The sequence below is a fragment of the Chanodichthys erythropterus genome, chromosome 11, assembly GCF_024489055.1.
Source record: "Chanodichthys erythropterus isolate Z2021 chromosome 11, ASM2448905v1, whole genome shotgun sequence".
NCBI lineage: Eukaryota > Metazoa > Chordata > Actinopteri > Cypriniformes > Xenocyprididae > Chanodichthys > Chanodichthys erythropterus.
The window spans coordinates 20,041,848-20,069,820 of record NC_090231.1 but is presented as its reverse complement, the minus strand read 5'-3'; the positions used below and the strand labels follow the sequence as shown (position 1 = coordinate 20,069,820).

The 27,973-nt window shown below is 37.0% G+C and overlaps 2 protein-coding genes across 4 annotated transcripts; one reads left to right on the top strand and one right to left on the bottom strand.

Moving 5' to 3' along the window:
* Positions 1–79: 79 nt before the first annotated feature.
* On the top strand, positions 80–14,534 carry acana (aggrecan a). The gene is made up of 19 exons (XM_067400563.1): positions 80–213; positions 2,889–2,971; positions 3,096–3,479; positions 3,567–3,741; positions 4,061–4,188; positions 4,267–4,560; positions 4,715–5,062; positions 5,761–5,935; positions 6,328–6,455; positions 6,637–6,930; positions 7,048–7,146; positions 7,733–9,334; positions 9,937–10,050; positions 10,785–10,898; positions 13,157–13,315; positions 13,410–13,492; positions 13,643–13,787; positions 13,872–14,054; positions 14,460–14,534. The coding sequence occupies exons 2-19, from the start codon at positions 2,896–2,898 to the stop codon at positions 14,519–14,521; spliced, it is 4,563 nt and encodes a 1,520-aa protein (XP_067256664.1). The 5' UTR covers positions 80–213; positions 2,889–2,895; the 3' UTR covers positions 14,522–14,534.
* Positions 14,535–16,977: 2,443 nt separating this feature from the next.
* mfge8a (milk fat globule EGF and factor V/VIII domain containing a) lies at positions 16,978–27,917 on the bottom strand. 3 transcript variants are annotated; one of them, XM_067402015.1, is made up of 11 exons: positions 27,805–27,917; positions 26,341–26,466; positions 25,724–25,855; positions 21,926–22,039; positions 21,615–21,796; positions 19,705–19,860; positions 19,457–19,601; positions 19,146–19,348; positions 18,691–18,846; positions 17,727–17,909; positions 16,978–17,388 (listed from the first exon to the last, which is right to left on the bottom strand). In XM_067402015.1, the coding sequence occupies exons 1-10, from the start codon at positions 27,881–27,883 to the stop codon at positions 17,766–17,768; spliced, it is 1,437 nt and encodes a 478-aa protein (XP_067258116.1). In that variant the 5' UTR covers positions 27,884–27,917; the 3' UTR covers positions 16,978–17,388; positions 17,727–17,765. The 3 variants fall into 3 exon arrangements, with proteins under 3 accessions (XP_067258116.1, XP_067258117.1, XP_067258118.1); XM_067402016.1 differs by having other exon boundaries at positions 17,731–17,909; XM_067402017.1 differs by lacking the exon at positions 26,341–26,466 and having other exon boundaries at positions 27,805–27,899.
* Positions 27,918–27,973: the final 56 nt, after the last annotated feature.

Here is a 27,973-nt window from a genome sequence, read left to right as displayed (position 1 = left end):
CCCCTTCCAGCTCCTGTCCAGTTAAACGCGTTTCCCTCTGAAAAGAGTTTCTTTCTGCTTCTCATTCCTCTGCCAGAAGCGCCTCTGAACTTTACAGCACACGCGACACTTTTATTACGGGTTTGAACTGAGTGACTCGCGTGCCATCAGAGACCTGAAACTCATCTGCAATCAAGGACTATAATCGTTTCAGAAGGACACTGCATTATACAGGTGATGTATAGTTTGGCTTTATGTTATGGTTGCTCTGGCTGTACAGGTGAGCACTGTCATCACTGGCTTGATTATGTGTAGCTATTGTATCCAAAAGTCCAGGGTAGATTTAATGATTCAGGTAATGTGAGATTACAAAATTCAAGCTGAAAGTTGTCAGCCATCACTCATTCTTTCACACATGATTTGGAATTAAATATTTAAATGTCTTTCACAGTAAAGTTAATCAGATTTGATCAATTAGTGTGGAGATATTATGGCTGCTGCATGATGTAATCATAATAACTATGAAAAAATATTGACCATTGTGTTTTTAGAATTATGACTGAAAGTGGTTTTGTAACAGGACTTTTCTGATACTTTGCTTAAATTGGAGTTGATTTAAAAAGTTAATTTAGTTGCTTTTCCATATAAGTTATTATTTCAGAGAAACATGATGTATATTTAAATGTGTTGTTATGATGCTGGTGTTCTCAAATGCAACCTTCCTGACCTTCAGCGAGCTCTGCCTTGGTATAGACACTCCAGAAAGCTCATATAGCTCTCATATGTTTGTAGACAGTTCAGGTCTACATCAAATAGCTAGTCAATACTTCTTGTGCCTATACAGGGATATCCACTTAAACCTTTTTCTTTTGTCTGCATTGATACTTTAAAGTTGACATTGCAGATAGATTAGACCACAGCAACTGACTATTTTCCTACTTACTGTCACAACATGTGGGCTGAAAGATGCTGTCTTTCATTTTCATTGACTCTCCCTACTCCTGTAAGGTATAATATTGCTGGCTATTAAATGGTAAAATAGATTTTCATGACTGAAATGCATCAAAATGTGCTATTTTTTTCAAGTAGGTTTATCTTTATTTAATTTGCTTTCCAAACTACAGTTACTATGTAGGATTTGGTGATTGCAAGACCCTACAGTTTTGTTGTCAACCAATTTTTTATTCACATGGTGCCACATGTTGTCCAAGAATAACTCTTAATTCACTGTAGCACATTTCATGGTCTGTCTGAGAGGATCACACAGAGATTAACTGCTGCAGCATTAAGTCATTTAACTGACACTTGTATCTTTGTAAGGTTACTTACAGTATACTAATTTTAGGAATAGTTGTTTTTAATCTCTATCTCACATGCCGTCTGCTGTGCTTGACAAGAACACATACAACTTGTAATGTTTCACCTTTGAGCAGTGATTATAATTTTCATCAATTCTTTATCTTTCCACAGCTTTCTAAATCTTGAATGATGTCCAATTAAGCTTAAACTAGGAGAAACACATCACTTTATGGACTTAAAAGGAAAAACTAAGACCAACACATAAGCCATTAAGCCTGTTTCCCATGAAACCAACTTTGGCAACTGATTTAATCTTATCATTCTTTTTCCTTTGCGCATTCTCCAAACACAGTCCAGAGCACTTTAACAAAAACACTGCACACATTTTCCAAATAGCTTATTTGTTTTTTCTGTGCTTTATATAAAATGACATAATATTTCTAAATTAGCTTCAACATCATTTTCACTTGTAATTTGAGGGACCTCATACATTAAAAATGGCTTGTGTAAAGGTCACAGAGTTTATGCGTGTATGCACACTTTCTCAGATATTTTTATGTTGTTTGCTTTATAAGATTAGATTTGGACGAGAGGAGGGTGAGGACAAACTTGATATGGAATAGTATATAAAAAGCTCTAGATATGAATAAGTGTCTCTCAGCTTTTGCAGTATGTGTAGATAAGTCTATGTATAGGAAGTGCTGTTGGATGCTCTGCAGCAAGTCAAATAAATAGCATCATTCCTAAAAGCAGGCCAAAACTGGCGATGATTTATAAATGTAGTATGTTTGTCAAGAGAGGCAAACCTTTTAAGCTATTGCATTTTCCCATGAAACTTTTTGAACTAGATGAACAGTAATCTGTTGTCTATCCATGCATGGTAGACATTCAGTAATTAACGGCAAGTTAATTCCCAAACTGCCTGGTACAGAGATGACCAGCTTATACTGGCATGAGAACTGTACTGTTCCTGTGGTAATTTTGGGAACTGAAAATTACATGTTGGTTTTTCTCTCTCTCAAAAACCTCTTATTTTACCAAACCTTTGTTATGAACATGGAAATCCACATTGCGTTTATTTTATACAGTATATGCTGTCAGAATAAACCTTAGCGGGGCACAATATAGAAGTTGTTGGTCCCACTTTAAATACTATGCGCTAACATTTAAATGAATTATTTGGTTCAATGCGCTTATTGTGTACATAATTGTTTTTGCATTCTACTTATATATATTTGTTTTAAATTCTGCCTGTATTTACAGCTGTAATTTCTGTAATTACATAATATGATATAATTACACTGTTGACCCTTCCCTTACGACTTCCTTTACCCACAATTAAACTTAACCATACCACCAAACCAGTCCCTATAACCTTACCCGATGGTGTAATAGCAGCAAAAGTGTTTTGCATTTCAACATAAACACAATAAGTACATTGTACCTAACATGTTTTTTTTTATGTAAGTACATAGTAGTTAAAGACACCTAATATAAAGTGTGACCAAGTTGTCTTCTCATGTATATTAAAAACTGAAAATGCATTAGTTGTTGCTCAGTATGTGCAAACATGATGGTGATAACTTAAACCTGTTCTCTTAAACCTGTAGGTAAACGATGCTGTCCTTGCTTTTGCTGAGCATGTGTTTCTGGGTCTTCTCAGCCACAGGGTCTTTCGATTACATTTACAATGGTGCGTATTCATTGTGCAAATTGCATAATAAAACTGTTCACTATTCATTCAGCTGTCTTTTTGCTATGTCACAGTGTTTTGATCCATATCCTTGTATTTTCCATACCCTCATATGTCATCACAGAGCCTGAAATCCCACTGAGAGTCAGCATACCCAATGAGGTTCCCCTCCGGCCTCTGATGGGTGACACATTAGTTCTTCCCTGTTACTTCCTGGACAATACAGTCAATGACCCTGGTGCCCCCACCATTGCTCCTTTGTCTCACCGGATCAAATGGAGTCTGGTCACCAAAGAAAAGACTACAAACATTTTAGTGGCATCTGAAGGGTTAGTAAACATTGACAGAAATTATCTGGATAGAGTCACCATGCTGGGATACCCAATGACACCCACAGACGCATCCATTAAGATCACTGAGCTCCATTCCAATGACTCAGGAGTGTATCGCTGTGAGGTCATGCATGGGATAGAGGATAATCATGATACTGTGGACGTCCAAGTTCAAGGTACTGCTTTTGTTTGTATTGTATTATGACTGGATGTGTGTGCTTTTTCTGTCAGAAATGTGAAATGGATGTACTTCTGTTTCTTAGGTATTGTTTTCCACTATCGTGCAATCACCACGCGATACACCCTTACTTTCGAGAAGGCCAAGGCAGCCTGTATTCAAAACAGTGCAGTGATTGCCACTCCGGAGCAACTCCAAGCAGCTTATGATGAGGGATTCCATCAGTGCGATGCTGGCTGGCTTGCAGATCAGACCGTCAGGTCAGTTAACATATCCTGGCAAATTTACAGTAAAAAAGGCAGTTGTGGTGTCTGGAAATTCAACGTTTAAATATAATGTTTCAGGTATTACAGGATGGCATATTGGAGCATGCATATTTTCCAACTTATAACTGCATATTTCATTAAATTATATAATGTTAATATATCAATATACTTGAACAACTGAAATCTGCTTTTTACTATAAAATGTTTGCATTTTTTACAGTTTTTTATGTCAAAATTATAAACATTTCTTACAATGTATATTTAGTTTGTTTGAAAATGTGACGGAAATAATGCAATTTCTTTTGGAATAAAGGTACCCTATTCATGATCCTCGTGAGGCTTGCTATGGAGACAAGTACCAATTTCCAGGAGTGAGGACATATGGAGTGAGAGATGTGAATGAGACGTATGATGTGTACTGCTTTGCTGAGAAAATGACAGGTACGTGTTTGTGATGGCAGAAAACTAACCGACCTGCTTGAAAAACTTTGCTAAAAAGCTTTCCGTTTCGTCTTACAGGAAAAGTGTTCCACACTACTTCGCCTAACAAATTCACTTTTGAGGAGGCAGAAGCTGAGTGTGCAAAGCTGGGTGCCAACTTGGCCACCACAGGACAGCTGTATCTGGCGTGGAAAGGTGGTATGGATGTTTGCAATGCAGGCTGGTTGGCAGACCGGAGCGTCCGCTACCCCATCAACATCGCCCGACCGCAGTGTGGGGGTGGCCTATTGGGAGTGCGTACCGTCTATCTGTTTCCCAATCAGACCGGCTACCCTCTCCCGGAATCCCGCTATGATGCTTTTTGCTACTCTGGTACAAAAAAACTATTTTATCATTTATGAATGTCTGTACACATACACATATATTTGTAATTGTTTGATCCAATAATCTACAATAATATATGAGTAGCTGTTGAAGTTAATTGAGTAGGAACTGACAAGTGTGTATTGTTTATTCTTTTATTTAGAAATGGGTGAGGAGGGTTCAGGCTTATTTCCATTTGAAATCGAGACGACCACAGAGGCCGGCAGTGGTGTCCTGTGGGTTGACACAATCACAGAAAGCCCCCAGGTCTTTTTAAAGCCCACCTCCGCAAAAAGTGAACTACAGGGAGAAGTTGTAACATATAAGCCCTCAGTAACCACCAGTGTTGAGTTTCCCTATACTGCACTAAATATTTCCCAGCTGCCCCTTTCACCACCTCCCAGCTCTGTTGAGTTAGTTACGGACAATGTGGAAGGGGTCACTGACAGGACTGATCTCGGCTCTGATTTATCCCATCTGAATGGAAGCGAAGCTATAATGTCTGCCACAGGTATGTGTCAATATTGAAATATACAGTAAAGAGTAATGTGATAATAGGACAGTTCACCAAAATATGATCATTTACTCATCCTCATGTTGTTCCAAACCTGAATTCCAGAGTTTCTTTCTTCTGTTGAACACAAAAGAAGATATTTTAAAGAATGTTGGTAATCAAACAGTTGACAGTAGCCATTAACTTCCATAGTTGGAAGTCAATGGGTGAACTATCCCTTTAAGGATTATACATTCTCTTTGATACATGCATTAAATACTGCGAAAAGACCATAAATTCTGGTCAATATTAATCACACCTTATGTATCTCATTCAGTACCCATTATAGTTTTTGCATAAAGTAAATTTATCATGACAATGGCATGCACAAGGACTAGTGAAGTTTATGAGCAGGTTTCTACTCCTCCTTTTTCTTCCTTATGTGGTGCTGAGCGTCGGTCCACCTGAATCAATACAGAATATCAGAAAAAGTATATTTTGATCCTTTGGACCAATTGCACTGGGGCTAGTGAATCTCTCACAATATTGTACTAAAAACCAATACAGGATTTCTTTATACACCATCCATAGTGAACTCCTGAATTAAAATGCACATTAGTATATTAAGCTAGAGTAACACCTTACTGTTACTGAAATAATACCACAATGAGTTAGATAAATCCATTGACACCTATTGTTGCTAATTCTTTGCACAGGAGTGGTCTTCCATTACCGTGCAAGCTCCAGTCGTTATGCCTTTGACTTTGTGGAGGCTCAGCTTGCATGTAAGAGCATCGGTGCAGTCATTGCCAGCTCCCAGCAGCTGCAGGCAGCCTATGAGGCTGGTTACCATCAATGTGATGCTGGTTGGCTCTTAGATCAGACTGTCAGGTATGACTGGTCAATAAATTGTTTGTATATGTATATTTCTGTTTACATTTATATATTTATTATGTATAATCTTCAAAATATAAATATGCAAAATATTTGTGTCAGGGCAGATGACAAATGCTTCTAGTGGAATGATCTGTCTTATACCAGAGACAGGGATAGCTGCAGGTCAGAGTAATGGGGAGTAATGGAGCATGCCGAAAGGCACACAATAATGCTACAACAGAAACTAAACCCCTAACTCTACCCCACACCCTAAAAGGCAACTTACACGACCAATTGTAAAGACCTTTCGGCACGACCATTATTCCGACCTGCGGATACCCACAATTGTTATACAACAGGAATATACTGCATATTTACAAATGTATGTAAATGGCTATTATATGCAGGTATCCCATTGTGTCTCCACGTGACAAATGCTCTGGCAATTTGGAGCATGTACCTGGTGTGAGGTCTTATGGACTGCGTCCTGCTGATGAACGCTATGATGTGTATTGCTATATGGATAAACCAAGGGGTAAGAGACTTTACATAAATATATAAAAACTGCTATGTGAACAAGGAGTGGGTATATAAGTAAAAAACAGTGAAAAAAATAGTATTTTTCCCCCTAAACATTTCATTGTTAAAGGGATTCTCTCATGGGATAGAAAATCACTCAGTGTAGCTTGAGTTTTCAGTAAATGTTCACGTTTCAGGGGAAGTTTTCCATGCAAGTTCATTCGAGGGATTCACTTACGATGAGGCAGTGGCTTACTGCCAGGACCAGAATGCCTCCCTGGCCTCCACAGGAGACCTGTATGCTGCTTGGAAGCTGGGCTTTGATAAGTGCCGTCCTGGCTGGCTTCTTGACCGCAGCGTACGTTACTCCATCAATAACCCCCGGCAGCAGTGTGGTGGAGGGATGGCTGGAGTTCACACAGTTTACATGTTTCCCAACCAGACGGGCTGTCCTGACCTGCACTCCAAATACGATGCATATTGCGTCAAGGGTAACATCTACAGTCAAATACAGGCTATAAAGTGTAACTGTTGAAATGTAAACTATTAAGTCTGTTGATTATTTATACAAAATGATTAATTACATATTTGTCATTTTTTATATATAGTGGATCTGGCTCTATCTCTGAATGAAAGCGAACCAGATAAGAGTGTGAATGAGGAAAAGATAGTGAGCATGACATCCTTTCCTGCTCACCACAGACCTGGTAATGTATCTTAGGATACATATATAAGTCAAAGACAAATAAGAAAAAGAAATATGCCTGAATCATACATAAAATGTATAATTAATAAAAAGAATGTTTAAATATAATTTTATATTTAATATAATGTATATCATAGTATATTATTAAGTTTTTGGGGATCACACTGTGTGACATGTTACAACCTTGCCTTCTCATAAAAAGTGAAATAAAAATGAGTGATGACTTATTGACCTTTACACATAATTAATGAGCGTCTACATTGGTCTTCTCATTTCCTGTTTTATATTTTTTTCTGCATGTTTTCTTAATTGTTTTTTAAAAACTTGATTGAAGATGTCTATTTTAAGGGATTCACCACAAAAAAGTTAGCAACTTATGTTTACTTACCTTCATGTCATTCCAAACCTGTATTCAAACCTGACTTTATTCTGTGAGAAAGAGAAGGTGATATTTTGAAGAATCTTGGCAAGCAAACAGTTGTATATTTGAATAAATAGAACAAAAAACAGGCAACATATGCATCAGAAGTGTTCATTTTGTTTGGGATGCAGTACCTTAGATTCTGTGTGTGTCTCTGTTTCCTCAGAAAGTATCCCTGTCACTACTTCCATCCCTGTGGAACCCTCTGGATCTGGTGAATCTGGGGCCAGCAGCACCGACGATCTGAGTAGTGGGAGCGGGGATCAGCCAAGTGGGTCATCTGTTTCAAGTGGAGACTCCTCAGGGACCAGTGGCGCTGACGATATGTTGAGTAGTGGGAGCGGTTTCCAGCCAAGTGGGTCATTTGTTTCGAGTGGAGACTCTTCTGGGGCCAGTGCCACTGACAGTATGTTGAGCTGTGGGAGTGGGGATCAGCAGAGTGGATCATTTGGTTGCATTGGAGAGTCTTCTGGGGCAAGTAGCACTGATGATCTGTTGGGCAGTGGGAGCGGGGATCAGCCAAGTGGGTCATTTGTGTCAAGTGGAGACTCTTCTGGAGCCAGTGGGAGCGGGGTTCTGCCAAGCGGGTCTGGAGACTCTTCAGGATCTGGCAGTGGCTTAGATAACCTAGTAATCTTTTCAGAAAGTTACACAGTCTTATCAGGAGTTGGATCAGCTTCAGGGAGACCCGAGGAGGCTGGGAAGGGAGGCACCGAGAGCCTCACCTTCCCCATCAGCCAGAGCTTGGACCTCTTTGGTGTGGACACCTCTGGATCGGGATCAGGCAGTGGGTCAGGGTATAGCTCTGAAGAAAGTGGATCTACCTCAGACTTTTCCAGCAGCTCAGGACAGAGCGACGAGAGTGGAGAACTTTCTGGCATCTCCTCAGGATCAGGTTCCAGTGAGGAGTCCTCAGTATTCAGTGGTTTTCCGTCAGGAATTTTTCCCCCTGGTGGATCCAGTGGGATTTCATTAATCGAAGGCAGTGGCATCATCATGGTGGATAACCAGTGGGTGAAGGTGTCCACTGCTCCACATTTAGGACATGAGTTGGTTGGAAGCCATGTGGATTTCAGCGGATCAGGACACATCTCAGGGTCTGGAATGAGCGGTGATATCTCTGGGATGAATGGTGATATCTCTGGGATGAGTGGTGATATCTCTGGAGTTAGAGGGGTCCACAGCGGCTCTGGGAGTGGTTTAGCGTTTTCTGGTGTGACATTTTTGGAGTCTGGCTTCACTGATCTCACAGAACAATCTCCTGCACAAGAAGCTTCTGGGATTTTGTTATTTGGGTCTGGTGAGGGAAGTGGATTTACATCTGGAGGCTATGCCATTGAATCAGGAGAAAGATCAGGGGAATCAGCTAGCGGTGATATCACCTTCTTCACCAATAATGGCATAATGAAAATACCAAACAAGCCTTTCCAAGTAATGAAGCTAGAAAGGGGAGAGGTGGAGTATAGTGGCAACATCAGGCTGTCCTCAGGTAGTGGAGATGACCAAAGTGGCTATGCTAGTGGACAGGAACATGAATGGATCCCAGTCACTGACACACCAACAGTGAACTCCAGTGATGCTCCCTCAGCTGTACTATCTGCTCAAGGGCCATCAGGCCAGTACAGTGATGCTGCAGGACCTCGAGTGGCTTCAGAACCAGAGGGAAACATCAGTCAATTTGAGGCTGTTACTTCTGCAGCTTTGTCTTCAACCACAGAGCCTGCCTCTTTACAGAGTCCTTCTGTCACCGAAGGACCTGTTGTGAATGGTGAGATTCCTTTTGCATAAACTATGCAAAATACAGAACAGAGATGCATGATATATATCAGTAGCATATCCGTTACTGGCCAGTATATTTTTTAATGTATTATATTGGCCAGTATTGGATACTTAATTTTGCTTTGCTGTCATTTAAATTCAGCATTAAATGAAAATTTTTTAAATGCATGTTTTTGAGAATTATTGATCCATGTATGTTTCATTTTCATCTTAATTTTTCTTTGTATTTTTTAATCAAAATATCATAACAACTGGTGAAAATGACATATGCAGGACTTCTCCAATCATTCAGTCCACTTAAACCCCACCCTACCTTAACTGACTCCAAGCTTGCATTCATTTTTTAGTGCAACACACTCTCAAAATCCAATAAAGAACTGATGAATAGAACCAAGTCCCTTCCCTACATTCTTTCTTTTTTGATAATACGCTACAATCAGCTGATTATTGTCCATTGCATGAAAATGATGATCAGCTTATTGGTGCATCCTAACATAGAAATCTATTTCTTCTAATCTTTGGAGACAAAAACTGATCTTTGCCATCATGGTTTCATATCTTGCTCTGTTTCTTTCTCAAAAAACATAATAGCCTTTCTTAACCCATGTGATCCGAACCCTTGTGGAGCCGGGGTGTGTTCAGTGAAGGATGGTGTGGGTCTCTGTCACTGCCCACCTGGACTACATGGGGAAGAGTGCCAGTATGGTGAGTCAGACTGAACTGAATCAGTTATATCATATGCTCTTGTAAAGTCACACAAATATATGACATTTTGATAAACATTTTTATTATGACCAGCCTGTTTGCCTTTAACAGATGTTGTTTCTTATTTCAGGCTGATCTATGTGTTCAAATGAATCAAATGATTGTCTCCTAGTGTCTCACTGTTTGCATTTAATTTGCAAATAACAGTTTGCTCATGCCTGATTCGTGTCCTCACAGTCCATTTTACAGGTTATGTGGCATGTGTGTGTGGTTAAGTAATTTTCAGTTTACCCAGCACTTGTGTCCAGATGTTTTTTTCAGTGACTGTTCACCTGTGTTGTTTTTGTTCAGCTGTGCCTTTGCTGCAGTCTGGTTTAATCAGCACGCCTGCTAACACCTGGTACATGCTCATACTTCTCGTCCATCTTCACATGAATCTGAACTCTAAAATTCTGCTTCTGTTTCTGAGACTGTAAGAGTGCTGATCTGCTCCTCATGAGAGGCATAAAAACTCATCCCAGGTCAGCGCTCTTACAGTAACCACAACTGACTCTGATCTCTCCTTCAGTCTTCTCAGCTTATCAAAATATTGATGGTATAATTATTCAGGAGATTGGCTTACGGTATAGAAGCAGCTCTATGAGTTCTGATTCAAAGATGCTCTCTGCTAAGCTTGGCCTACCTCAGGGCATCTTCATAGTAGTCAGCTTTAATCGCTAAACCTTTATTTGCAGAGGTTGATGTTTGCCATTCAAACCCTTGTGCCAATGGAGCCACCTGTGTGGAGGTAGAGGACACTTTCAAATGCTTATGTCTGCCCAGCTACGAAGGAGACCACTGTGAGATTGGTATGAGGCTGCTTCAGCTAATTCTACTAACGGTCTTTCAAAAACAACCTTAAAGGTGACACACAACTCTAGATGTCGCTATGGTGCAATGGGCGTCCCACAGAAGCACAGGACGTATTTGTTTTTTGTGAAAGTTTTCATAGTCCATTTATGGAAACCTGTTGCAGTTTTTTGGTTAAACCTCAGCGTCATACAGGATGAAATGATGGATTTGCAGGTACTGTAAAAATATAGCAAGAAACTACAACTGCAACCCTTTAGTAACTCAGACAAGAAGGGGCAGACTCTCTGAACTGAGGTAGACAAAAAGTGTCCAGTTCATATTTTCCATCTAAGCAGAGACCAGAAATATCTAATTTCTGCCGGATGTTTCTCTTGGCTTCATTTGGAATTTGATCGTCAGTCTACTGGAATACTTTTGATTGTGGAAAAATCACTTTATCTGATAAGCTGATATTATGCCACGTAAAAGGCATTTGTCGCTTGCTTAAAACACTGGTTTTAAACTCTGAAAGATAAAGTGACTTCATCCGAATCTCTCAGCACATTCCATCATGCATCTGTCATTTGCTTCTTATTTGCATGTACAGTAAGTATTAAAGGGATAGTCTACCCAAAGATGAAAATTCTGTTATTATTTACTCACCTTTACCCAAGCCCATAAGACTTTTGTATGGAAGCCCGTTTCCGCCACTAAAAAAAACAGAGTGCAATTGCGACTTTATATCTCAGAATTCTGACTTTTTTCACGCAATTGTGAGTTTATATCTCAGAATTCTGACTTTATAATTCGCAATTGCAACTTTATATCTTAAAATTCTGACTTTATATCACGCAATTGCGACTTTATATGTCAGAATTCTGACTTTTTTTCACGCAATTGTGAGTTTATATCTCAGCATTCTGACTTTTTTCACGCAATTGTGAGTTTATATCTCAGAATTTTGACTTTATAACTCGTAATTGCCACTTTATACCTCAGAATTCTGACTTTATAACTCGCAATTGCGACTTTATACCTCAGAATTTTGACTTTATAACTCGCAATTGCGACTTTAAACCTCAGAATTTTGACTTTTTTTCACGCAATTGCGACTTTATACCTCAGAATTCTGACTTTATAACTCGCAATTGCGACTTTATATCTCAGAATTCTTACTTTTTTCACGCAATTGCGACTTTATATCTCAGAATTCTGACTTTTTTTCATGCAATTACGACTTTATATCTCAGCATTCTGACTTTTTTCACGCAATTGTGAGTTTATATCTCAGAATTCTGACTTTTTTTCACGCAATTGTGAGTTTATATCTCAGAATTCTGACTTTATAACTCGCAATTGCGACTTTATATCTCAGCATTCTGACTTTTTTCACGCAATTGTGAGTTTATATCTCAGAATTCTGACTTTTTTCATGCAATTGTGAGTTTATATCTCAGAATTTTGACTTTATAACTCGTAATTGCAACTTTATACCTCAGAATTCTGACTTTATAACTCGCAATTGCGACTTTATATCTCAGAATTCTGACTTTTTTTCACGCAATTGTGAGATATAAACACGAGTTAAAAAGTCAGAATTCTGAGATAAAAAGTCGCAATTAATCTTTTTTTTTTTTTTTTGTGGCGGAAACGGGCTTCCATACTTTTGGTCATTTTCTAAACACAAATGAAGATATTTTAATGGAACCTGAGAGATTTCTGTCCCTCTATTAAAAGCCAATTCCATTTTCCAACTTTGACGCTTCAAGAAGCATGAGAATCAGTGAGGTTTGTTCTCACATGTCACACAAGTATGATTAAACTTCTGTTTACCATATTTGATATGCTCTATGTATATATACTGGTCAATATTTATATGTGGAAAAAAGCATAAATCAATTCTGTTCATCATATGAAGAGATTGTTTCTCTTTAGAAGACTTAGATTAAACCACTTGATTTTTATGGATAACTTTTACGGTTTCTTTTTTACGATGAACTTTTTGAAGCTAAGCAAAGTTTTGGTGGAATGGACTTTCAACGGAGGGACAGAAATCTATCAGGTTTCATTAAAAACACCTTAATTTGTGTTTCGATTATGACTGAAAATCATACAGGTTTGGAACGACATGAGGGTGAGTAAATGATGACAGAATTTTCATTTTTGGGATGAACTATCCCTTTTATCCTGTGTCAGTGACTATCAATTTTGCGATAGTGGTCTAAGAGGATATCTGGTGAAACGTTGGTAAATTTACCATGTGATGTTGCTTCAGATGTGCACAGCTGTGAGGAGGGCTGGAGCAAGTTTCAGGGCAACTGTTACTTGCATTTCTTGGAGAGAGAAACCTGGTTGGATGCTGAGCAACGCTGTCGAGAATTAAACGCTCACCTGGTGAGCATTATCACTCCAGAGGAGCAAGCCTTCATCAATTGTGAGTGCCATTTGTGCGTCTCTGTATGTGTGTTTATTCTTCTAAGTGTGTGTTGTTTCTCTGATTACAAGTAATCACACTCTTCTTGCAACAGCATACGCACAAGACTATCAGTGGATTGGACTGAACGATAAAACAGTGGAAAATGACTTCCGTTGGTCAGATGGGAACCCCCTTGTAAGGCTAAATCTTGCTGAGAAGTTATATTTCTAATAATACACTATCAAATATAAAGAACAATAGATGCCAATAAAGAACCTTTATTTTAAAGAGTGTAGAGCTATTTGATTGAGATATAGTGCTTGATTTTTCTCTTTCTCTGCTTAGCAATATGAGAACTGGAGGCCTAACCAGCCTGACAATTATTTCAACTCTGGTGAAGACTGTGTTGTAATGATCTGGCATGAAAATGGCCAATGGAATGACGTGCCCTGCAACTATCACCTGCCTTTCACATGCAAAACAGGTCCAGGTATGCACACCGCCAAACACAAACAAATGTCATCTTTGTGAAAAAGCATGATGTGATGTTTGGATTGGACTTCCTCTCTTCCAGTGACTTGTGAACACCCTCCTAAAGTGGAGAATGCAAGGATGTTTGGAAACAAGAAAGATCGTTATCAGGTGAATTCTATCATCAGATACCAGTGCAGTGAAAACTTCACACAGCGCCACCTACCTGTGATTCGCTGCATGGCAGATGGACAGTGGGAGAAGCCACAAGTGCAATGCATATCAAGTAAGCTATTCAAGTATTACCAAAAACAATTGAAAACCAGTTTTTGTTCAAATATGTTAAAAAACTTAAATCATATTTTGATTTTTTATATTTCCACTACAGTTCAAAAGTTTGGGGTCAGCTAATTTTTTAAAAATGTTTTTGAAAGAAGTCTCTTATGCTCACCAAAGCTGCATTTATTTGATCAAAATACAGTAATATTGTGAAATATTATTACAATTTAAAATAACTCATGTGAAATAAACTCCTTGTATAATGCAAATGTCTTTACCGCTTCTTTTGATCCTTACTCATTAAAACAAAAACATACTAACCTCAAACATTTGAACCTTAGTGTAAATCATATTTTTCTATACAATGTTATGTAAAAGATAATGAAATATTTATTTTGTTTTGCATTTATAGAGGTCAAATCCGGACTGCAAGAGGAATCATCTGTTCATAAATCTAGTACAAAAACATTGTAGAAACATCTCTAAGGAGACTTGAAAAGTTAGAGTTTGGTTTTTAAAACAGTACAAGTTTTATATTTATTTTCCAAGACACTGAATTAAGAAGCATACATTCCTGATTAAAAAGTGTTATTTTCAAAGATAAGTGCCCATCTTGTATATTGCTGCCCCCTGTACATCAGATGTCAGTTAATGGCGGTCAGCCATGATGCAGCGATCCGTCTCACCCCTGCATCAAAAGATCAGAGACCAACAAATACCAGCAGCATTCTTAAAGATGGCTGTAAATATTAGCAGAAGATTTTCCTTTTGGACCAGCTGGTGTTTTATGCTAAAAGGCACTGAGCGAAAAGCTGGATGTGCCCAGTTCTTCATCTATGAAGGACCAAAACCATTTTTGTCTTTATCTGCTAGTAAGCCGAATTTTAGGGACATTCACAATGTAAATGAAGTGATGAAATGTGAAGTATTATTTTCATCTTTATGGAGAGTAGAAAAGTTTATAGCCATAAAAGACGTTTACAAAAAATCTTATTTATTTCTAATACCTAACCAGACAGATAAGAAAAAAAAAAACTTGCACAAGGATGTCATTAATTTGTTATGTCTGAGTTGGACATATAATATAATGTGAAATGAGATTCAATTTCTCACACAATAACATCCATTTTGACTGGTTGTGTCCATCTTTTTCCACACAAAAGCCATAAATACGTCAGACAGAGGTGGTCAAATCCAGTCAGATTACGAATGTAAACCCAACCATGAAAATGTACTTGATTGTTAGATGTTATCTGTCGCCCAAGACTGTGCAGGGCATAGTACTACATGGGGACAAGAATGATCCTGGATCAGCTAACAGCTTTTATTTTCTAATAATAGGTCAGATAGAACTATTAATGACAAATGCCTTGTGAATATTTTACATTTTGCCTGTTTTAGTGATGAGACTGCTTACTTAGTACAAGAGGCTGTGCCTCTTTCATCCCAAAGGCTCTTTTATACAGTGTAGCTTTTTATCTGATACAGCTGAAATGACGAATGCAGCATGAACTGCAGAAGATGCACAAACATTTCTTGAAAAGCTGTTTTCTCTCTCTCTCTCTCTCTCTCTCTCTCTCTCTCTCTCTCTCTCTCTCTCTCTCTCTCTCTCTCATTAATTACAAGCAGAACAATACTCTATGGCATCGAAGACCCATAATTTCTTTCATTGAGATGGATGAGTAAAAGCATTTGGGAAAACTATACTGTCATTGTGATAATCTGTTGTCTTCTAGTAAGAGCTTTTAAAATTTTCCAGGAATGTCTTCAACTTTATGTTTGAATAACTGTATTACAGCAAATGCAACGTCTTTCCATTAAAACATTCCATACATCATGTTTTTATACAGGACTGATTTGTGTGTTGGCCAGTAGTCTGTCACACAGGGAAAAGAGTACTCAGAGAGGTTATTCACAATGTACAGGTAATGGAAAGAAAACGGTTTCTGCCTCACCCAACCCATTCTGTAAATGTAAAACCGATGATAATGTTTGCTTAATTGGGTGGAGTGGAAGAAATGAACTCCCCTGTGACTGAATAGACCCTTCATAGCCACTTCGGACCCGTTTCTCCTATGTCGCCTAGTGGGCCTTGTTGGAGAGTCTGACGCGAAATGCCTACTGCCATCTTCTGGTTGATTTAATGTATGACATCTACTCTGGTATTTTTGTTGCCTGCAGAATATGCCAGAAAATAAAATTTCCAAAACAGCACTACACTATATATTTACAAATTATTTATTTCATGTGCATCAACCAATATCTATAATATACTAAAAACTATGTATTTCTACTCTATTGATGATAATATTACTGTTTTATGAAATATCTACTGTTGTAATATTGTTTAAAATTTTAACTATTAAAAAAAAAAAAAAAGATTATTGCCATTACTAGCACAGGGACATGATATTAATCAATAAATAAAAGAAGTTGTATTTAATAAAAATTTCAAAAGATCAGTATTATTGCTTTGTTATTCTAGTGGTCAGTTGCATAATTTGAATACAAAAAGTAAGACTTGTAACAAAGTTGTTCAGATTAGTTCTTAAAACACTCTTAACATACTGGCTATGTTTATACAACTGGTCCCAGGTATAGAAAAGTCATAGATCTCACTTTCCTTTGTGATAAACCTTAGCCAATAATGTAGCAATACAGCCTATTCTTTTGACTTAGAGAAGGGAATCCAAAGCTACAGATCTAAAATTATTTCAGGTTTTTTACGAGATTAAAAGACTGATCACCTAGTCTCACACACATATTTATTTCTGAAAAAGCACATGTTGAATCTCTTCTTCAATTTTGAGCCACAAGCAAGAAGCACAAATATTTAACATATTTATTAATATTGTTAAAGACAACATGTTTTACAAAAGATACTCAATATATGCACAATTGTACAATTCTATTACAATTTGGTTGTTTACATTGACTCAAATAAAATCGAGTTATAAAATGTATAAAGTGTAGAGCAACTGCAGTGCAAACAATTTAATTGATTTGAGCAGCTTTGCCACTCTTAACATGAAATTTCAACAAAGAAATTTCCCTGGAGTGTTTTCAATTCATTTCTAATTTACAGCACTGTTTCTAACAGACTCAAACTGTATATAAATGTACTCCAGTCAGTCAAGATTAGTTCAAGACAGTTTTTGTGTGCTTACAGCAAAAAGACACAGAATTACAAGTTGACCTTTTTCCTCTATGTGTTAGAAGGCAGAGTAATGGCAACTACTGGACATCAGCACTAGTGAGCTGTAATATTTAAGACATGTTGAAGCAGGTAGGTTGCTTCATGGAGAGATTTTCTCACCTTGGTGGCCAAAGATGAGGAGTAACTGTAAAAGATATTTATGAGTTTGTATATTTCATTGTAAATTAGGACATACATTTTGAAGAATGGTCATTGGTTGTGAGGCTAACCATTTTAATAAAGCATTACAATTAGTGTCTGTTTTTCTTTCAGGTTTATGTTTTTCAAATTTTGCAATATTCTCTGAAACTTACTTGGTGGTTAACTTAAACTTAAAGGTGGTTTCATAAAATTGTCACTGTGCCAAAAGGTGTTGAAAATTAGATCAACTGAGCCCTTAAAAAGTACATCAAAATAATGACATCAATTCAATAAAATACAGAGGAACAACTGAAGCTAATGTATATTGAAACAAATCATCACCTACAACAAGCTGACAGACTTCAGCCTTCAGCACATTCACTAAACATCACAGCCCAGCAGCTCCATGCGTACAGTTATCCGCTCGTGCCACTCCCAGGGAAGAAACCGCACAAATCGGGCAAAGAACGGAGGCTCAAACAAATTCTTTTTGTATGTGTTGTTGTCACTGTTGCCTTGGAAAATCTGTAAGGGAAAAAACATATTAGTCAAATGAAATGAACAACTAAATGTAAGACTTACATGCTTTGAGGCTTTTGTTCAGTTTTAGAATTCTGTTAAAATAAGATGTGATGAATGAAAAATAACTAAAGCTGAGTTATTAGGTTGAAAATTATTTAATTTTCTCTGAGTATCCATATCCCAACATGGAAAGATGGGAGTTTATAGAGAGTGTAACCATAATATTCACTGTGCCCAATAAACAAAAAAGTCTGAGTAGCAGCATGTGATACCACACCCTACAATAATGATTTAATTTAATTGAACAAAAATATAGTAAAAATATGAATATTGTGAAATATTATTACAATTATTATTATTTTTTTTTTTTTAAATCTAATTCTATGTTTTTAAGTGTCATTTGTTTTTCCAGTGTTGGCAAAGCTGAATTTTCAGCATCATTACTCCAGTCTTCAGTGTCACATGATCCTCCAGAAATCATGCTAATATGCTGATTTATTATTATCATCAATGTTGAAAACAGCGGTGATGCTTAATATTTTTTTACTCTTTTTTTTTTTTTTTTTTTAATTATTTTCCAGGATTCTCTGATGAATAGAAAGTTCAAAAGAACAGTATTAGTTAGAAATCGAAATCTTTGTAACATAAATGTCTTTATTGTCACTTTTGATCAATTTAATGTGCCTTTACTGTTTAAACATATTCTTTTCTTTAAAAAAAGAAGATAAAAACAATATAATGGTTTAACAGTAGTGTATATTTAAAATATGGTCATCACTGTAACCTTGTCTGTTCTCCTTATTTGATCCTTCACAATGCTCCATGTTTGTCCATCATCACTGTAAGCCAGCTTAAATGCTGAAACAAACTGCACAACTCCAAAATCTTTTGCTCCCTGAGTGATGATGCCTGTGATTCTTTTAGGGTTCTCCAAATCCAGCTGTGACATGAGGGAAAAAACAAACAAACAAACAAACAAAAAAAAAAACACATTAAACATAAGAGACAAACGTCAGACTACGGTCCAGTTACCTGCAGAATAATTGATGTTAAATAAAAAAAATAACTGAATAGTGTTAGTTACTAATTTAGAGAGTTACTGTTGTATATTTTTACAGCAATTATGATTTCAAGATATAAATCCCTCACTCCACTACTTTTTGATGAGAAGAGAAACAACAGCAGGTAGAAAATCAAAACACGTTTGTAAAAACTAGACACGTCATTGCACAGTCTCACCTGGAGCCACTCTGAGCGACTGTTGTTCGCTGCCGCCCAAGCGTTAGTCTTGCCTTGCTTGTCCAGACGAGCGTAGTGGGGGTACCAGGTAAAGGCATCTATACCCCATGTACGGAAAGTACTAGATGCTGTAAGCTGCGTGTCAGAGATGAGACGGGACTTCATGCCCAGCGGATCAGTGCAACCGATTGTGCTGGACTGCACTGTCATGTTAGGGAAAATGAGAGTGCTAAATGCTAATAATTAGTAAATATGAAAAAAAAGTGATTCATATAAAAATAGTGATTCAAAGTCAATCCAACTGAATTTACCATTTAGCTCACAGCCCACAAGTTCCATTCGGAGAGTACAAGCTTTACGGCACACCACAGGAATGATGCGAATATACTGGGCCACAATGGGTGGGTCAAACATGTTTGTCTTTGTTCCATCATTATCTGTATTTCCTACGAACACCTAAAAAAAAAAAAAAAAAAAAAAAAAAAAGAGTCAGAGGGATGAATAGCTTTAAGCACATAAGGAAAGCTTGTGTTGTATTGATAACATTTGCATTTCTTACTTTGTCTTTTCTCTGACCATCCGCTCTGTACACTGTGTATGTTTTACTATCAAAGCTGGATGCCACCTTGAAAGCCTTGACAAACTCAGCTGTTCCCATGCGGCTGGCTCCTTGGGTGATGATTCCAGTGAGGCGCATCTTCTTCTGCATGTCAATCTAAAATGAGAAAATCAAGAAGTGGATTATACATCATGTATACACAAAAACAAACTGAATCACTTTAATCCCATCTTGTTCCTATATTGCATGATGAATATTTGGCTCAGTAAAAGCCCTGAGGTAGCAATTTTAGAAGGATTTTTCCAGCTGATCGAAGTTAAAGAGCTTGAACAAAACTGCAGCACACGCTTATAATAAACAGAACATTATTGTCCATTGGAGTAGCTGTGGATGGTAAAAAAATAGTTATCATTATAGTTATTGTCTATATAGTTATCATTTTTGGTGTGAACAGGTCTTAAAAACACATTTATTTACTTTGCAAGCAAATGATGCATATATATATATATATATAAAAAAAAAAATTTAAAAACACTTCCACGCAACATTTTTTTTTTAATGTTATAAGGAATGTGTTTCAAGGCACTTGAATGGATATGAATTTAGTGAATATAGATTTTTTCCCTATTATACTTAATTAATATCATACGGAAGAGGATTAGGGCCAAGCAATAATAAAAAAATAAAACCATCTCGAGATTAAAGTTGTTAAATTTCGAGAAAAACTCGTTAAATTTTATGAAAAAAGTCGAGATAAAATGTTGAGAATAAACTCATTAAATTACGAGAAAAAAGACGTTAGATTACGAGAACAAATTCGTTACATTTTATTTAGACCTTTTTCTCGAAATTTAACAAGTTTTTCTCGAAATTTAGCAACTTTAAAGGTGCCTTCGAATGAAAAATTTTATTTATATTGGCATAGTCAAATAACAAGAGTTCAGTACATGGAAATGACATACAGTGAGTCTTAATGTCTGGATCTGCACAAGTGAATCAACAGACTAGGTAAGCAAGCAAGGACAACAGCGAAAAATGGCAGATGGAGCAATAATAACTGACATGATCCATGATATCATGATATTTTTAGTAATATTTGTAAATTGTCTTTCTAAATGTTTCGTTAGCATGTTGCTAATGTACTGTTAAATGTGGTTAAAGTTACCATAGTTTCTTACTGTATACACGGAGACAAGAGAGCCGTCGCTATTTTCATTTTTAAACACTTGCAGTCAGTATAATTCATAAACACAACTTCATTCTTTATAAATCTCTCCAACAGTGTGTAATGTTAGCTTTAACCACGGAGCACAGCCTCAAATTCATTCAGAATCAGTGTAAACAATATAACAGTATACAATACTCACATAATCCGACGCATGCATGCCGCGTGCATGACGAACACTTTGTAAAGATCCATTTGAGGGTTATATTAGCTGTGTAAACTTTGTTTATGCACTGTTCAAGGCAAGCGTGAGCTCCGTGGGTGTGGAGCACGAGAATTAAAGGGCCAGTAGCCCTGAATCGGCTCATTTATAATGATGCCCCAAAATAGGCAGTTAAAAAAATTAATTAAAAAAAAATCTATGGGGTATTTTGAGCTGAAACTTCACAGACACATTCAGGGGACACCTTAGACTTATATTACATCTTTTTTTTAAAAGTTCTAGGGCACCTTTAATCTAGAGATGCTTTTATTTTTTTATTATTGCTTGGCCCTAATCCTCTTCCGTAATATCATGAGTAAGATTATAAGTAAATTTTTTATTAAAATTTTTGAGCCAATTCTATAACTTAAATAAACAATGTTTCAACTTTCATAAAAAAAATTTTTTGTTGTTAATCAAGAGGCAAAAAATATATATAAAAATTAAATAAAAATCAATCAATCAATGGGCTGATTGGCAAACCTCAATCCAGGGGTTCTTGTCTTGGGGTGCAGAGCTCCAGGCGTTGACAATGCCCCGATTGTTGAGTCGCGCGAGCTCCGGTCCCCAGTGCTGCAGTCCTAGAATGCCAGAGTGTACAGAGGAAGCCGAGATCTGGGACTCCACGATTTCTCCTTCCTCCATCCCCAATAAAGATGTACAGCCTGCACCATTAAAGATGGTGTGAGTAACGGTGTTGCACAGCTTATTGCTACCTTAAAATGTATATTATTGTACTGAGAATTAAGAGGTTAAACACCAGGAAAACATATAAGGATCATATAAAAACTCACGTAGAAGGCATTGCTTTCCAACATATGGAGAAGGGCACTGGCAGGTGTAGTCTGCATCCAGATCACGACACAGGCCTCCATTCTTACAAGGCTGGTTTGCACAGTCATTCACATCTGTGAATAATACAGCAATGTCAATGTGACGTGTCCAACTTCTACAGTAAGCTGGACATGCTGTGATTGGATGCTTCTCTGCAGAGGAAGGGAGCTGTCACGTAACTGCAGCTGAAGTTATGGATATATAATTATTAGTGCGGTGACTGGGGAGTATAGTGGCACAAAGCTCAGCCTGTGCACTCACGCAGGTGGCTGCAGGATCTTGAATTATACTCTAAGGGGACAGAGAGTTCTGTGTGGAGCATAAGATCGAATGGTCCAAGTCCAGTCTGCATTTCCAGTAAACTGCTGCAGACTGCAGATACAGCACAACTGCTGAAAGTAAACACTGTGTAAGATGCTGAATTGGACTGATAGACGCAATGAATGTTGCCTGAAGACATGCTGTAACTTCAAAGACACAACTTTTTTTTTTTTTTTTTTTTGGTATAACTGTCTCATGAGAGATGTCTAATTGAAGATGTCAGAGAGTCTGTAGCCATAGCAGATTCCTGCTTTAAGTTCACAACATCTGCCAAATTGCAAAAAAATGAAGAGATATGTCAAAAGATATTTACATTGAGCGTCTGACTCCCTGTTCTATCATTATGTGGATCATTATTTGGGTGTTATGTCTGCTAGGTACACATTATTAGGTATTACATTACTTTTTTTAGCGGTTGTGAAGTAATTACTTATTCCAAATAATGCCTTCTTAAGAGATTTAGGACACAGACCTTGTCTATTCTCATAAACTGGCTTATTGCAGTTATCATAAATCTCCACTAAGGGGCAAACTTCTCTTAGAAAAATGGTATACAATGTGAGATGCATAGATTTTTTTTTTGCTGTGTACATTACTGTTTAAAAGTTTAGGGTCAGTGATACTTTTTAAAGAAATTAATACTTTTTTTCAGCAAGTATGAATTAAATTGATCAAAAGTGACAGTAAAGACATTTATAATGTATCATGGTAAAATATGTATAACATTTCCCACAAAATATTAAGAAGCAAAACTGTTTTCAATACTGATAATAATTAATGTTTCTTGAGCAGCAAATCAGCATATTAGAATAATTTCTGAAGTATCATGTGACACTGAAGACTGGAGTAATGATGCTGAAAATTCAGCTTTGCCATCACAGGAATAAACTATATTCAAAAATATATTAAAATAGAAAAGTTATTTTAAATTGTAATCATAACAATATTACAGTTTTTACTGCAGTTTTATATGTATGTATGCGTATATATATAAAATCTTACCCACCCTAAACTTTTGAACAGTTGTGTTATATTTAGTGCGCTGTTGTTTACCACTTCTGGTCTTATTGGAAAAGAAAGTATTACAAAACTAACATCCAAATCATTCTAGCAGAAATACTTTTTGTTTCAGAAAATGACACAGAACGGCTATAATTGGAAAAGCAAACACCATATTTTCATCCCAACAACAGAAGCTGTTTTGTTCCTAAACTGTTAAGAGGATTGAACAACACACACACACAAAAAAAAAAAAACACTCTGATCAAAGCCTGGACAAACATACGGCACACAAGCACATACACATGCATTCACATAAGCAAACAGAACTGCTGAAGAAGAGGTCTTAAAGACTCAATTACAGCTTATTTGTTGTGAGCAATGACCAAACTCACAGACTATTGGAACATAATCTATTCTGAACAGAACTAAAAGAGATTTAATTCATGACAAAAAGCAACTTAACATTATACCAAATAGTTCAAATAAACAAATAAATGAACAAATGAGATTTATAAGAATTAGTTGTCTGATTAAATTTGGCCAGTACATTAGATGGAAATATTTTAGAGCCTCCCTAATGCCCAAAAGCTGGACTGCACTGTTCTTCTTAAGTATAAAACCTCTTTGGCTTGATTAAGGCTTGTCTAATTGCACTGAAGCTGCCCCTATGGTGAATATTCCTGGCTGCATTTGAAGGCCGTTCAGTGATAATGCTAGTCTAAGTCTACGACATTTTTAACTTTTCATGCATTTTAACCCTTTGATGCATGCATTTTTTTTTTTTTTTTTTTTTTTTGGAATTTCTTATATTAAAGCAACACCATGGAACATTTACTCACGGTTACCCCATGTGGTTGATAAGCACAATTGTCTGTCACCATTGTCGTAAATACTGTCGCTGTATAAGCTTCCCCGTGGGATGCGCAATACACGTGAATTTGTTGACTAAGCTGACGGAACCAGCGAATGCAGAAACCGCGTTTGGAAACCCTTTGCCTCTTTCAGCTTGTATTACCTCCAACAAAACTCTCTTTGGTTTCTTTGCTGGCTCTGCCATGGCGTTGGTTTTGAGGCTTGCATATTAGATCGTTTCGTCTTATAGTTAGCTGTTGGCTAACTCCACCCAGGCTACGAGTAAAATATGTGATGTCCACTGCAATTTTGTAGTGGAGGAGTTTAGAAGCATCTGGTAAATCCCTACTTTCATTAAAATCAAAATGTGATATAAAGGGGAAAGTTGAACTACAGTAACAAATAACAGTCATTATGTAAATGCCTTATTTGCAAGTCAGTGGCTACTTTCAACTTTTTGGTTACCAGCATTCTTCAAAATATCTTATTTTGTGCTCATACAGAAAACTCATACAGGTTTGGAACATTTTGAGGGTGTGTAAATGATGACAATTTTCATTTAATTTTAGAGAGACATTATTTACATTTCATTTAACACTGTGCTAGCTATTTAAAACTGTATTGCATGCTTTCTGTTTATTTTCAGATGATGCTTAAACAGTCAATTGTAAGAATTATAAACAGAAATATGAAATAATTGCTTAAGTACACCTTACTTCTGTAGACTGCCATTTTTGAGTGTTTCTGCCTGATGTTGCAGTGGTTAGGTGGTACAAGTTGCAATAATGATTCTGCAAAGACGTGAACACTTTTTACAAGTCAGAATCCTGTAATTATGGTAATTCTGACATGACGTGATGGGGGTTTGGATGTATCATTATAATCTGAATGGTTAAAATGGCTTTAAAAGATGTGTCCACCAGGCAGCAAAGAGTTAACACCATACATGGAAAGGGACTTGTTTGGACTGGAACATTTTAACAAAGCCTATTTAAAACTCACTATGGTTACATCTCTTCCTAACCACCACTGACTGCTCAACATCCTGGGTGTGTCTGGTGTTTACATCAGTGCCATTGTATGTACAGTACCTTTATAAGCATTATACCAATGAAACAATGTGAAACAAATGATACATCATGCAGTAACTGAACTCTCTCTGTAGCCACAAGAATATTCGGAATGTAGGAGAAAAGTCTTAACACGAATGAACCACCAAATGCATCACAGGGACTCCATGTATTGCATAACTAAGCACAAATGAGTTTTAATCAGCCTTACTCATAAGACATGAACAGAACAAATCATCAATCATTTTGTGTTTAAGTTGTCCCTTTAAATACACCGCTATTATTATGTATTTACACAGAAAATTGTATGAATAAGTCCCAATGCATGTGATCTTATAGTTTTAGTAATTGTTTTGTTCAGTAATTGAAGTTTTTTCCTTTTAAAGTTTTATACAAACATTCTTCTAAACCCTTTCTTTAGCCCACTGGAGTGATCATCATAGAGTTTTTAATTAGTGCAACAGATACTGACAAAGCTTGTTGTAAATCTGAAATAAGCGGTACAAAACTTACTGATGTGGCAGTGTGCACCTTCGAACCCAGGTTGGCATTTGCACACATACTCATTAAAAACGTCTCCTCTTCTGGAGTTAGCGATCACCTCACATATGCCATCGTTTTTACATGGGTTTGGGTTACAAGGACCTGTGGAGGAAAATAGGAGTAAGTTCTGATGGTGGTCTCACAATATGGACAAACACATAGAAAAAGAAAAAGTGATGTTTTGAATTGTTTCTCCTAGACAGCAATGAGATTTTAAGAAGAGCAAATTAAGACTTATGCCCATGTCTCGCATATTTTCCATCTGAGTACAGGAGCAATCTGATGTGTCTCCTTGTTTCAGTAGAGATCTCAACAATGTTTCAAATTGTGTTCAGATTTGCTAAGATAACAAAGTGTGCAATTTAGAAAACATTCACAAAATTCCATTTGAAATTTGATGACATCTACAGTTTCTGAGACAAAGCTGATACCCAATTGAAAAACAACTGAAAACGTTCCTTCTCCTAAGCTATGAAAGAGCAACCTCTAAGCAAGAAGGCAATAGGGTGACCCACGTAAACCTAATCTGAAATTTAAATGAAGATTGAGCCAGTAAAACTCAGATAAACAACATTTCAAATTCGGACCATTCTCTGTGGCATTGCAAGTATCTCCGGCAAATCCCTCAGCACAGATGCAGAAGAAGGGATCTTCTCCAATGCCAGTCACACATGTCCCTCCGTTGTGACACAGGTTCACCTTGCAGTAATCTCCTATAGAGACACACATAAGCAGGAGTGAATGGAATTACAAAGATTAGACTGGAATTAGTTCTTATTTTATAATTTGGCAATGGACGGAGTGGTCCTGCATATTAAGCTTCGAGAGATACAAAGGAGTAAGAAGCGCTTTTCACGCTTCTGAACAGGATCAGGAGAGTACAAAAGATAAGAGATGTGAGCAGCATAGCCAATGTGTATGCTGAATGAACTTTCGAAAGCTGATGTATACTTTTCAAGGATAGGAAAGATTCTATGATATAAGTGAATTTATGAAAAAGAGCTTGAATTGTGATAACTCTGTGCGTATGAGTGCACAAAATATATCGGAAGCAATCATAACGAAACAAAACAGCAATTAAATGCTGCTCATGTTCTGTTTAGGAAGCCTCAGCATTCATTGTGCTTTATTCTGGCTGAACAACATGTTAGGATAAAAAAAAGAGGCATGACCAGAACGCAACGAAATGCTCTAAGGCACACGTTGATGTGTAAAACATTACACAACATGCTTCCTGAGAAGCTGGGAGATTTGCCCTCTGAGCTCATTAAGATTACATGTAGAGGTTAAGACGGGTTTCTTTGAATAGGCTTGAGCAAGAAATTAAAGGCACTTCTCTTAAGCAACTTTGCACAGATTTACTTTCCAGAATTTTGTAGTTGTGAGTCATATTATTCAGTGGAGTGCAAATCCCTTTCCACCTCCCTGCAGTGGATTTGTTCTTTGCCACAATGGCCCCGACATCTCAGTATCATCTGGGTGGTTAACACTTATCCACTCTGTATGAAATTCATCTTTATTTCATTTAACAAGAAAATATAATAATTTGGATAGAATAAATATTATATAATGAATAAGATAAATAAAGAGAGATCATGCAACCGGCATTTGAACAAAATGTTAATTTAAATGTTAAGTGATGGCTTTTGTTACTTGATCAAAACTCTATCCTACCTATAAGGCCAGCAAGAGAAATACAAGATTGTCTCAAATGGATTGAAGGCAAATCTGTGAAATGTTCAACAACCACAGATAAACTCCTTCCCACAATAAGAAACATTCACTATTAAAGTACTGTAATTCTTTTGTTTGCTGTATTACATATAGGCCTATGTAACAGATTAAAAGATGCACTAACTACTGCAAAAAAAAAAAAAAAAAAAAAGTAAACCTAGGTAAAATTATTTAAATGACTAATTTTAAGCTCAAACTCTTTTATCTACAGTAAAGCAGTGACACTTGATGTATTTAACATGTGTTCGACTGGAAAAGGAGCATTAAATAAAAAGCACTACAATTGTAGCCTACTAAGAATATAAGATGTTACTCACCATTCACAGTACAAATGCTGCAAATGACTGAGCTGACAAATACTATTATACAGGACCGAGTAAGGCTCCGGGTCTTCATATTGGTACTCTGCTTTCTGTTTGTTTCTCAAGTCCCGGAGCGTTTTCTTTACCGCTAGGTCTCCTGACGTCATCCTCAAACGTGGAGCAG

Coding starts and splice junctions, on each gene's coding strand:
- acana (XM_067400563.1), top strand. CDS start 2,896: ATGCTGTCCTTGCTTTTGCTGAGCATGTGTTTCTGGGTCTTCTCAGCC. Junction 3,742..4,060: donor CTTGCAGATCAGACCGTCAG/GTCAGTTAACAT, acceptor TTTGGAATAAAG/GTACCCTATTCATGATCCTC. Junction 6,456..6,636: donor CTATATGGATAAACCAAGGG/GTAAGAGACTTT, acceptor TTCACGTTTCAG/GGGAAGTTTTCCATGCAAGT.
- mfge8a (XM_067402015.1), bottom strand. CDS start 27,883: ATGAAGACCCGGAGCCTTACTCGGTCCTGTATAATAGTATTTGTCAGC. Junction 19,602..19,704: donor ATGGTCAGAGAAAAGACAAA/GTAAGAAATGCA, acceptor TTTTTTTTTTAG/GTGTTCGTAGGAAATACAGA. Junction 19,349..19,456: donor TGTGGGCTGTGAGCTAAATG/GTAAATTCAGTT, acceptor CTAACATGACAG/TGCAGTCCAGCACAATCGGT.